The 13,023-nt window shown below is 42.4% G+C and overlaps 1 protein-coding gene across 1 annotated transcript; it reads left to right on the top strand.

Annotated features, from left to right (window-relative positions):
- The first annotated feature begins 3,010 nt into the window (after nt 1–3,010).
- On the top strand, nt 3,011–8,939 carry nyx (nyctalopin). The gene is made up of 3 exons (XM_038802107.1): nt 3,011–3,840; nt 4,040–4,128; nt 5,325–8,939. Exons 2-3 carry the CDS (start codon nt 4,107–4,109, stop codon nt 6,713–6,715), a joined length of 1,413 nt encoding a protein of 470 aa, XP_038658035.1. The 5' UTR covers nt 3,011–3,840; nt 4,040–4,106; the 3' UTR covers nt 6,716–8,939.
- Nucleotides 8,940–13,023: the final 4,084 nt, after the last annotated feature.

The raw sequence follows: 13,023 nt of genomic DNA, 5'->3' as shown, positions 1-13,023 counted from the left end.
AATTGCCCTTATTTAAAGTGTATATCCCTCCGTGGTCTCTTTGCAGCCCCTCAGCTTACACTCACGCCTAACTTTGTATCATGAGTAAGGAGTTTTTCATAATGTTTCTGCCCAGTGTGGGCAGCACGGTGGCGCAGTGGGTTAGCCCTGTAGTCTCACAGCGCTGAGGTCCCAGGTTCGATCCTGGCTCTGGGTCACTGTCCATGTGGAGTTCGCACATTCTCCCCGTGATTGCGTGGGTTTTTCCCCCACAACCCAAAAGATGTGCAGGGTAGGTGGATTGGCCACACTAAATTGCCCCTTAATTGGAAAAAATGAATTGGGCACACTCAATTTATATAAAGAAAAAAAATGTTTCTGCCCGGTTTCAAACTGTTGACCTTTCATGTGTTAGGCAAATGTGAAAACCACTACACCACAGAAACACCTGCTAACCTTCTATCATGAGCAATTTGGGTATTCATCCCTTCATCAAATCTTTGATATAGATTGCAAATAGTTGACCCCAAGTATTGATCTTTTTGGCGCTCCTCCAGCTACATTTTGCCATCTGCAAAATGATCCATTAATTCCTGCTCTCTTTATAAATTAATCCACAGTGAATCCATTTTAACATATTACACCCAGGCCCATGAGCCTTATGTGTGACATCGTATTTAAGTTTCTTCTTACAATCCATTGATGCTACACCCACTGATTCCTCTGATCTATCCTGCTGGTTATTATCTTAATCCCCCCCATCAACATCTTAGGGGTCACCATTAAGCAGAAACTGGACAATTGTTATAAATACTTTAGCTACACAAGCAGGTCAGAGGGTGGGTATTCATTCTATGGCAAGTAACTCACTTCCGGATTCTCTGAAGCCTTTCCAGTATCAGCAAGGCGCAAGCCAGAATAAGCTGGAATTCTAACCTGGATGAGTGCAGCTCCAAACACAATCAAAGTTCAAGCCATTCATGACAAAACAGCCCATTTGATTGGCACCCCATCACCTTAAACATTCACTCTGCCCACCACCAAGGTGCAATAGCAGCAGTGTGTGCTCCTTGTAAAATGCATTGCACCTAGATGCACTAGGTTTTTTCGCAGTACCTTTCAAACCATGACCTCTATCATCTAGAAAAACAAGGGCAGCCAGCACTTGGGCACACCACCTCCTGCAAGTTCCCCTCTAAGTTACATACCATCCTGACTTGGAAACATATTATTCTTTCATTGGCATTGGGTCAAGATCCTGGAACTCTGTACTTAACAGAGAATGGGGAAATATTAAAACTATATAATTGCAGTGGTTGAAGAACATGGCTCACCACCATTACATTCTCAAGTGCAATTATGAAAGATCAACAAATACCACTCTTTGCCCAGGATGTCCATATCCCGTGAATGAATAAAAAAGTATCCTTAATGGATTTGTCAAACATGATTTCCCCTTTATAAAACCATATTCACTCTGCCTAATATTGTGATTTTCCAAATATCTGTCCAAAGATGTGCAGGATGGGTGGATTGGCCATGAAAAATTGTCCAAAATTCTATGATTAACCTAGGACAAAAGTTCGGCGCAACATCGTGGGCCGAAGAGCCTGTTCTGTGCTGTATTTCTCTATATCTAATATCTTTTACCACATGCCAGATAGCAGATAGTAGATTCTAACATCCCAACACTGCTACAATCTGAGAATGAAGATGACGCAGGGCAGCACGGTAGCATTGTGGATAGCACAATCGCTTCACAGCGCCAGGGTCCCAGGTTCGATTCCTGCTTGGGTCACTGTCTGTGCAGAGTCTGCACATCCTCCCCGTGTGTGCGTGGGTTTCCTCCGGGTGCTCCGGTTTCCTCCCACAGTCCAAAGATGTGCAGGTTAGGTGGATTGGCCATGATAAATTGCTCTTAGTGTCCAAAATTGCCCTTAGTGTTGGGTGGGGTTACTGGGTTATGGGGATAGGATGGAGGTGTTAACCTTGGGTAGGGTGCTCTTTCCAGGAGCCGGTGCAGACTCGATGGGCCGAATGGCCTCCTTCTGCACTGTAAATTCTACAAATTCTAAAAAAAATAAAAAAATAAATTCTAAAAGGTCTAAAAATTATTCCTGTTTTTTAAAACCACTCTCCAGGAAACTCTCAATCAGATACCAATTGATAACAAATTCAAGGTTGACATATTAAACATTTATTTAAGAATAATGGTAAGGCAATGATCACTTAACACTGGTACCTTGCAGGGAAACATGACATTCAAATACGAGAAGGGCTTGAAGTTCCAGTTGGGACCCACCAGATACTCACTACATGGTAGAAAAGTCAAGGCTTGTCTATTTAAATGTGTGATTTTTGAATTAATTACTTTCAAACAACCTCTTTGATACTGAAAATCAACCTTTATTGTACATTTACATACCTACTTTATCTGTTATTTTAAAAATAAATTTAGAATACCCAATTATTATTTTCCAATTAAGGGGCAATTTAGCGTGGTCAACCCACCTACCCCGCACATATGTGGGTTGTGGGGGTGAGACCCAGGCAGACACGGGGAGAATGTGCAAACGTCACACGGACAGTGACCAAACCCGGGTCCTCGGCGCCTCTTGGCTGCAGTGCTAATCACTGTGACAGTGCTCCCCAGTACTTTATCAGTTATTTTACATTTTTGATTGCATGGCAATTTCAGGAGGGATGCATTGACATATCCAGTTTTCTTGGCATTAATGGACACTGTCTGTTTTCAATTTAGCTTGCATACAATTGCTGAATCAAGTTTGCAATTTGGTGTTTCATCCATTGAGGACTGCAACGTCAAGCAATTTATTATTCAGAATTGAGCTAAATAAAATGTTCGCTTAAAAGGCCGCTTATTATGTCGTGAACAGTTCTCCATAATGAAATCACTTTTGAAGTGTATTTTAATGATCGCAGCAAATTGCATACGGAACGTCACACAACAGCAAATGACATGAATGAGCGGTTAATCTGCATTTAGTAGTTCTGGTTGACAGAAGAGGATATTAGTGGAATTCTATGCTCTTTGAATAATGTCATGAGATCTTTTATGCGCACCTGACAACGATTATGAGGGTTCAGTTTAATTTGTTTTTTTCTGTCAACGGCATATCACAGTCGTTTCTGTGTATTCGGCTGGGCCACGAATCTTAATGCTCTGCTCAAATCCCGGAGCGAGGAGCAAACCTTCTAACTCAGGTGCATCAGTGCCACCAACGGCGCCAAGTTGACACTTACAGCAATAAAGGTATTGCAAAAGTAAGGATGGAGGCGGGAGGATATTCAAGCCCACCGAGTTGCTCTTTTGATAGAAACCTGGGATCTCATCCCCCATCACCTTGAAACTGATCCATTAACGTACTGAACAACACTTACTGTTCTGCCCCATAATTCGTTGCAGGTGAAGTGCTTTGGCATGTTTCTTCTTAGGTTCTACAAAAATGTATTTAACATGGACTGGGAAAGTTTAACAAAGAAGTTATTTTGTCCAAAATTGGGTGATGGACATTTTGATCATCCTTTCTCTCACCACGACTTGTTTTGACCCCATGTGGAGTCTGGGCTGGAACGATTGATACAGGCAAGGACAAATCTGTGATTTCCAAGAGGTTTTTTTTTAGCAAGATTTGCAGACGTGATCAATTTGATTCGCAGGAGCCATTTGCCTCGATCGTGGATAATCCCTTCTCGCCCTACAGATTTGTCGATGCATTAAGCGATGGCTTTCAGAAAAATTGCTGGTAGCTTTCCGATTTTTTTCAAACTGGGAATTCAATCGAGACAGGAATCACTCCTATTGATTTATAATGCGGGAAACAACAGAATGTGCTGACGGTAAGCATCATGTTTAGTGTTTTAATCAATAAACTAAAATAGTGTCAATTCACAAAAGGATTTGTTCATGTTCTCATTATTGACATTTCAAATGTCGTGTACATGTTGTAAATCTGGATCTCACTAATCTTAGGTTGCTCGGCAAAGGGAGTGCATTGTTGAACGGCCTGGTTATTTCATTTCGTTTCTATTTTTTTAGGTATGATACGGTGAAGGTCAACTCGGCGCATCTCCAACTGAGATGCTCCAGATGAAAAAGGACAGGGATGCAGCTGATCATTTTAAACGGTAATTCTTATCATTCTCCACCGTTCAATTTGATTACCTATGAAGTCCTTTTCTTAACCTTTATGTGACTTGTTTGCAGTCAGCTGCGAAACCAGGGACCAATGTGAGATGGAAATGTTGTTTTTTTGGCTCTTATTGGAGTCATTTATTTGATTAACCCGCTGGCTGCACATTTCATTATATTTCGTGCACCTTTCCCATCTTTAGCATGTTTTTTATTTAAATTTTTTTTTAGAATACCCAATTCATTTTTTCCAATTAAGGGGCAATTTAGCGTGATCAATCCACCTAGCCTGCACATCTTTGGATTGTGGGCAAACATGGGGAGAATGTGCAAACTCCACACGGACAGTGACCCAGAGCCGGGATCGAACCTGGGACCTCGGTGCCGTAAGGCTGCAGGGCTAACCCACTGTGCCACCGTGCTGCCCCTATCTTTAGTATGTTCACTGCTCCTTGGTAACCCATCTACTCCCCCCTTAGTTTATTTTTTCCGTTTTTCCTGATTGTTTCTTTCTCGAATAAATATATAACATAACCTCACCCCCCCCCCATTGTTTCTTTCTCGAATAAATATATAACACCGTCCAAATGTCGGTTCACCTTTGGGCTCATAGATGAAGAATGTATCGCTTGGGAAAAGTTTAGGAGGCCTTCAGCAATGCAGTGCTTCAGAAAAGGGCGAGGTAACCAAGAATAAATGGAAAGCAATTTGCCAAAATAATGTTAATGAAGAGTTGCTAATGAAATAGAAGGACATAATGAGAAGGTTAGATAAATGGATGATGAGAGGAGACTCCTGCGGAGCATGAATACCAACAGAGAGCAGTTGGGCCGAATGGCCTGTTTCCTGTGCTGTAAATTCCATGGATAATAATCACTTATTGCCACAAGTAGGCTTCAGTGAAGTTACTGTGAAAAGTCCCTAGTCGCCACATTCCGGCGCCTGTTCAGGGAGGCTGGTACGGGATATTGTCATTCTATCTGAATTTACCACGGGAAATAAATTGAAATTGAATAATTGCGCTGTATTTAGTAATGCATTTATTTATTGCCATTATATCCGCGTTTCCTCCTGACCTGAAACTTGTTTGTATTTTTATCCCTTCTGAGTCTTTATATTTTCCTTTTTCTTAAAAAGAAACTTTTTTGTCATCTTGTGTTTTGTGTGACTGATTGTTTGATCTGTTTCTCAGTGGTTTTCCTGGCGGCTCTGCGTGTCTCTGCCTGGGCTTGTTCTCGCTCCTGTCCTCCTGTGTGTACCTGCACTCGGGAACGGAGCTGTGCTGTTCTCTGTCATCGAGCCGCACTGCCCCGGGTCCTCAGAAACTTCCCCTTTGGAGCGTCCGCTATCAACCTGGACAAGAACAACATCAGGTTTCTGGCCGAAAAAGCCTTCGGTATTCTTCCAGCCCTCCGCTCTTTATCCTTAAAGCACAACAATATCTCCTTCATCACCCCGGGCGCGTTTAAAGGACTGCCCCACCTTACTGAACTCAAACTGGCACACAACGAGTACATTAAATACCTGCACACCAGGACTTTCACTGGCCTCAAGCGCCTACAGAAACTCGATTTGTCCAACTGTAACCTGCTTAATATCCCAGACCGGATCTTTATCGCAGTCACTTCTCTGCAGGAGTTAGCACTGTGGCGGAACCACTTCAGGCGAATACCTGGAGCCGTGAGGGGGACAGAGAGTTTAACCCGGTTGTATTTGGAGCGCAATAAGATCGAAGCAGTGGCACATAACACCCTGCAAGGACTGGGCAATCTAAAATATTTAAATCTTCAAGACAACAGGATTGCGGTCATCCACAAGGAAGGGTTTAAAGACTGCGTGGAATTGGAATATCTCTATCTGAATGATAACCTCCTGAACAAACTTCCCCGGTTTGCTTTCAAAGGGCTCAGACTCCTGAAGATGTTGAACCTGGGCGGTAACACTTTGGTGAATGTGTCCAGTACTTGGTTTAGTGATCTGGGCGAGCTGGAAGTTCTCTACCTCGACAGAAACACCATCAGTCACATCGACACAGGGGCTTTTGAAAACCTCACCAGTCTGATCTCCCTGCACCTGAATAGCAATAACCTGACTTCCCTGCCGCTTGCCGTCTTCCAGCCCGTCTACTTCATCGGCAGACTCTATGTCTTCAGGAACCCTTGGGAGTGTGACTGTAAGATGGAGTGGTTGAAGGAATGGATGGACAACTACAAGCAGGTTCGAGACATCCCTTGTGCCTCCCCCTCTTCAGTGGCCGGTATGGACCTGGGCGAAGTCCTCTTCAAATCTGCAGGTGGTGTTTGTCTGGATCCGGTGGAACAGAACGAGACAGTTTCCACCCCAACCCCAACAGAATGGACCCGCTCCACCACCGAGGATCGCTTCAGTAACCTTATCTCCAAACTACTGTCCCCCAAACTATACCAGGACACCGGGAACACTAGCGAAATATTCCGGAATGTGTCTGACCAGAGCGGAGTCAACCAGGAGGTGTCTGCAGCAGCTAATGTCCAACTGCATCCTAACGATACACACCATCACATTGTCTTTCCAGTCATGTTACTTTTACTTTACAATGTATGAGATGGACATTCATTTTCTGGCTGTTGCCAGATTTCACTGGCGGCGCCCACAGAGAGTTGCGATTATACGAGGAAGTTTGTTTGAACAGCGGAATGTTTTCTGTGCTGTCACTGCACAGCTACCCCGAGCCATCCTGGTGTCACAGAGCAACATGTGGGATTTATCCCAGCAGCAAATCCCCGGCCGCGATCTCTCTGATCTGCTGTTGTCGGGGTTTAAAGTTAAATTGAAGCCTCGCATTGAAAGCGGTGTCTCCAGTTCACATGTTGCAATTTTGTAATTTCGCGGCGATTTGTTTGACAAGACCCATAGTTTAGAAAGGGGACAATGGAGTGCAGCATTGGGCCAGTTTACTTGTGCAGATATTGAAGATTTTATTATATTTTGTAATTTATTTATAATGGCGTAATATATCTGTGAACATGGTGATTTTGTAATGCCTAAATTATAAGTGTGTCGCGTAAGAATTCATTTAAGGGAATTTATTGCAGAAGTTAATCCGGTCAGTAAAATAAAATAAAGCTGATATAGATGGATGTTGGCCATAATTTTATCCGTTAGGCCAGGATTTATGTTTCCATCTGTTATCAGTGGTAATCTGGGAGGATTGGGGTAATTGTGCATGGCGCTGGAAGAACGTTTTACTGTCCAGAAGCAACACATGAAAGATGCAAGTGGCAATGTTTAGGTTCAAGTAACTAAGAAAAATGGCAGTTTACATAAAATAGAAAAGAAAATGTGGACATTAGCCCTCTATTCAGGAAGGGGTTTCAACCAAGTGTCATCATACAGTGCATACAATTTGCTTTAGGGTAAGAAAATTGTACGACTGGAGGTTAGAAAGACGAGGGGAGTAACACCATGGCATAATTTAAACACAGGATGAGAATTTCAAATTGTAGTTGTTGCTGACCTGGGAGCTCGTGTGGACAGTGTTGGACACCAGGACATGGTGTGAATATTGATACAAGCAGCAGTCCTGGATGAGCTGAAGTTTACGAAGGGTGGAAGAGGGGCGTCCAGCAGGGAGAACTATGGAAAATTCATATGAGGGTTTGAGCAACAATTAGGTTATGGCAGAATTGGAAATAGGCAATATTATATTGGGGGCAGGAGCCAGTGGATATTGGTGCTCCTAGTGATGGAGAGGATTTGGGGTCAGAAGTCTTACTCAGTGCGAAATATGACACAATAGTTGTGATAAGATTCAGACAGTGGTGAACAAGAGGGATGATATTTGTGTCTGGGGGATGGAATTTTAAGACAGGGCCTGAAGGCAGTGATGTTCCCCACGTTTAATCTGAAGAAATGTCTGCACATCTTGTTGTTGGATGTTAGGCAGTCTGACAATTGAGACACATTGAAGGGTTTGAGAAAGGGAGGAGTTGGGGAGGTAAAGTTGGGCGACATCAATGTACATACAGAATCTGGCATCATGTTCCAAATTATACCACTCAGGGGCAATGTGTATATGAGAAAATGAAGGGGTTAATGATATAATCCATGGCCAATCAAGAGATAATAGTGAGGGATTGGGAAGTTGTGATTGGAGATTCTCTGGCTAAGATCTAAACTTGGGTAAGAATAGAACCAGCTGAGTGCAGAGCTTTGCAGCACGGAAAGAGGCCCCTAATGTTTGCACTAGCCATCTACTCTAATCCCATTTTCCAGCACTTGGCCCATAGTCTTGCATATATACTATGGCATTTCAAATGCTCATCTAAATACTTCTACAGTGACCGGAATGTGGCGACTAGGGGCTTTTCACAGTAACTTCATTGCAGTGTTAATAATCTTTATTGTCACAAGTGGGTTTACATTAAGTGTTGTGAGGGCTCCTTCCTTTCAGGCAGTGAGGTTTTGATTCCAACCACCCTTGGGTTGACAAAGTTTTTGTCTTACGTCCCCTCCAAACCTCCTGCCCCTTACCTTAAATCGATGCCCCCGGTTATTGACCATTTCATTAAGGGGAAAGATTCCTTCCTATCTATGTCCCTCATAATTTTGTACATCTCAATCAGTCCCCCCCCCCCCCCCTTTAGTCTGCTCTGCTCCGCTCCAAGGAAAAACAACCCAGCCTAACCAGACTCTCTTCATAGCTTAAACACTCCAGCAAGGGTGGCACGGTGGTGCAATGGTTAGCATTGCTGCCTACGGCACTGAGGACCCAGGCTCGATCCCAGCCCCGGGTCATCGTCGGCGTGGAATTTGCACATTCTTCCAATGTCTGTGTGGGTTTCACCCCCACAACCCAAAGATGTGCAGGTTAGGTCGATTGGCCGACTAAATTGCTCCTTAATTGGAAAGAAATTGGATACTCTTAATTTTAAAAAAAACGCTCCAGCCCAGGCAACACCTGGTGAATCTCCTCTGCACCCTGTCTGGTGCAATCACATCCTCCCTATAGTCTGGTGACCATAACTGCACACAGCTGTGGCCGAACTAACAACTCCATCATAACGTCCTGCTCTTATATTCTATGCCTCAGCTAATAAAAGCAAGTACCACATAAATCTACTTAACCACCTTATCTATCAATCCTGCTGTCTTCAGGGATCTATGGACAAGCACTCCAGGGTCCTTTCGTTCATTGTATATTCCCAAATGCACATGTCCATTGTATAGTCCCACTCAACTGCATACTAGAAGAGCCATTGAAGGAAGATGGTGTGATCAACTGTATTGAAGGCAACAGGCAGGTTGAGAAGGATCATGCACCAATTGCAGAGGATATCATTTATGAGCTTGATAAGGTCCTGTTCAGGGTTGTGGTAGGATTAGAAGCCTGGCAAAAACATATTCAAGGCCTTTGGAGAAGGAAAGTTGGAGATGGTGTAACTTGCAAGGACAGAGTGATCAGGGGCGGGTCTTTTGAGGAGAAGAATAATAATGGCAGGTTTAAAATGGAGGTTGACATTACCAGAGCAGAAAAAACCGTGAAAAATATCAGCTAACACGGTGGGCAGGAAGTTAGATGGTCAAGGGTTCATTTGGGGGGAAATTGAAGCAGTGGGAGGTGGGTTTCATGGAAAAGATGAGCTGAGAGATTAACAGGGGAGAAGAGGGAATACAACAATAATACTTTGATATATTAGGAGGAATAGCAGACAGTTTTGTAGTCATCCCTATCTTAGATATCATCATACCTCCTCCAACATTTCTCTGAAAAAAAAAGCCTTGTATACATTACATGCCAAGTGTTTCATCAAATATTGAATTAGAAGGTGCAGTCCACTCTTCGCGAGTTTGCTTGAAGTTAGTATAGCAAGTGGAATTTCATTCTGGACATGTGCAGTTACATAACTTGCACGTAATGGAATGACAGACCCTTATTGCTGGATGAATTACTCCACTTCCAGCAAAACTTTTGCATGTGCTGGTTCAGATGAATTGCAAAAAAGATGGCCCAGGTAAGGAATTGAGGAACATGGCACAGTTTTCTTGATTGATACATCAATGGTGAGGCAGTCACTTCTATAACTGGAAAGTTTTTTTGTACTGCAGATCAAGAAGTTCAAAATTAACGACAACAGAAGTGATCAAATGCCTGATGTGAATACATGTCATATTAGTAGAGAAAAAGTATTTGAGATTAAAAAGGAAAGGTGGCTGCAGAAGTTAGAAATGTAACTAAAATCAGAAATGTTGGTAATACAAAGCAGGTTCACTCTGAACTCTATTAAAATGACGACGGGGTGAGTTGTTTGCTTTCAGAAGTCAAGACTGAAGGGACAAAACTGAACTGAAAAACATCTGATGGCAGATTGAGATGATGACAAAGTGCCATGCTATACTGACATATTGTACAGCAGAATGGTTCTAGGGCTTCTATCATTTCTCACACTGACTGCCGAGTCTCAGCCAAGCTTAGTTCAGGCTGTGCACAGGCAGCTCATTCTGGTCCAAATGCAGACAACTGGACAGTACAAACTGCTATTCTTGGCGTATTCAGCACTCAAGTGTATATCTTCTATTTTTATGGTGGTTAAGCAGCGCAGTAGTTAGTACTGCTGTCTACGACACGGAGGACCCAGGTTCGATTCCGACTCTGGGTCACTCTCCGTGTGGAGTTTGCACATTCTCCCCGTGTCTGCGTGGGTCTCACCTCCACAACGCAAACATATGCAGATGAGGTGGATTGGCCACGTTAAACTGCCCCTTAATTGGATAAAAATAATTGGGTACTCTAAATTTATTTTTAAAAATCTTTTTATGTTTTTGGCTGAAGTGAAAATACCAAATCAAAAATACATCAATTTCACAATGTTAAAAATCTAGATCATGTCCTTTTCCCCTCCGATCTTTCCTTCAATCAAAAATAATCACCTTTATTAGTGTCACAAGTAGGCTTACATTAACACTGCAATGAAGTTACTGTGAAAATTCCCTACTTGCCACACTCCGTGCCTGTTTGGGTACACCGAGGGAAAATTCAGAATGTCCAATTCACCTAATAAGCATGTTTTTCGGGACTTGTGTGAGGAAACCGGAGCACACGGAGGAAGCACACGCAGACACGGGTAGAATGTGCAAGACTTTGCAGACAGTGACCCAGGCCCGAAATCAAACCCGGGTCTCTGGCACTGTGAAGCGACAGTGCTAACCACTATGCTACCGTGCCGCCCATGGACTAACTCCAATTAATGTCTCCTTACAGTTTAAAATGCTAAATTTCAGAAACATCCTTTTCACCCTTCTCCAAGCTCTATCTAATGTATCATGGCCTTTAAAAATCAAGTGATCAAAAATGCCATTGTGATCCATCACTCGTTCTGACATAATCAAATGCCCTAAAATCCATTTACCTTTTTGCTAATTTTGCACTGTTGAGAATGGTTTTGCTAAACCATAAATAAATAATTTTCTTTTTCTAGATTTACTAATTTTGTGTATGTTTTACAATTGCAGTTTAATATGCATAATCTTCCATCCACCTAGATTAATTCTCCACTCAACTTTAGAAAACATCTTTAACATAGAAAACAAAAAATCTGATTAAGAAAAGGATGCAAAGCCAAAGATGACGCTCGGAAATGTAATTAAAAATTTGGTCAAAATCAGGCTTTAAGCAAATCTTAAAGGAGGAAACGCAGAAGGTTCAGAATTTGTACAGTACAGAAGGCCATTCGGCCCATCATATCTGCACCAGCCCTCTGAAAGAGTAGCTTATATACGCTTACTCCCCTGCCCTATCCCCATAACCCCATCTAACCTGCACATCTTTGGACACTAAGGGGGCAATTTATCAGGGCCAATCCACCTAGCCTGCACATCTTGGAATGCGGGAGGAAACCAGAGCACCGGGCAAAACTCATGTAGACACTGGGAGAAAGTGCAAACTCGACATAGTCACTCAAGGCTGCAATTGTGCTAACCACTGTGCCACCATAAACCATAGGCCCCATTAAGAGTTTATTCATTTCAGCCCATGATCGATGGCAGGATTGTGTGTGGTGGAGAAAGAGAAAATCCATGATGTGAGTGTTCTATAATGTTTAGAGGTGGTGGGTTATGGAGCTAGAGGAAGTTTACAGAGACAGGGAAATAATTTAAACACATTTTGGATGCTGCTTATTTCTCCTTCTTAGAAATTCCAAATATATTATAAACTTATAGATCTCCTGTGTTCAAAATGAACATTGATTTTTATTACACGAGGATACTATTAAAACATGCAATGGGAAAAATGTGACAGGGAATTATGAAAGTTTTTCAATATATGAAGATAAAACAGGTTGCATTTTTATAGGGCTTTTCACAACTTCAGAAATTCCTCACTATATTTACAAAGTGGATAAATGACCAGGCAAACAATTTTGTAATGTTATTTTGAGGGCTAGACATTGGCTAGAATTGAAAGAACACACCATTGTTCTTCTTCAAATGGTGCCATGTGAGGGTAATTTAATGTCTCATCTGAAAGAAGGCATCTCAGCCATAGCAGCACTGTTCCAGTATGGCACTTAAGTATAAATATGGAGAGCAGCCTGAATCTATGATTTTCTGACTCAAAGGTGAGCATGATACCACTGAATCAAGGTTGACAATAGGTACACAGTTTGCATATGAAAGAATTCTTCCCAAATCATTTCTAAATAGTAGGGAAATAGGACATTCTCCTGCAGAACTTTGCTAATTACCAACAGACAGAATTTAAAAAATGATCAGCTTCACAGTGTTAAGTAGGTTTTCGGTCGCACTACCAAAAAACGTAACTGGATAATTTTGGCCTGGATGCAGTTTCGCTTTCAACTCATATCGGTTGTAGATGTATCCATGAAAAACTTTTTCCAGGGTTGGTCAAGTTC

This window comes from Scyliorhinus canicula, chromosome 7 (assembly GCF_902713615.1).
Source record: "Scyliorhinus canicula chromosome 7, sScyCan1.1, whole genome shotgun sequence".
NCBI classification, from domain to species: Eukaryota; Metazoa; Chordata; class Chondrichthyes; order Carcharhiniformes; family Scyliorhinidae; genus Scyliorhinus; species Scyliorhinus canicula.
This window is presented reverse-complemented; position numbering and strand designations above follow the sequence as displayed.

What these genes read in the sequence shown, in the direction of transcription:
- nyx (XM_038802107.1), top strand. Translation starts at nt 4,107, where the DNA reads ATGCAGCTGATCATTTTAAACG. An exon ending in GCAGCTGATCATTTTAAACG is followed by an intron (nt 4,129 to 5,324) that starts GTAATTCTTATC and finishes TCTGTTTCTCAG; the next exon opens with TGGTTTTCCTGGCGGCTCTG.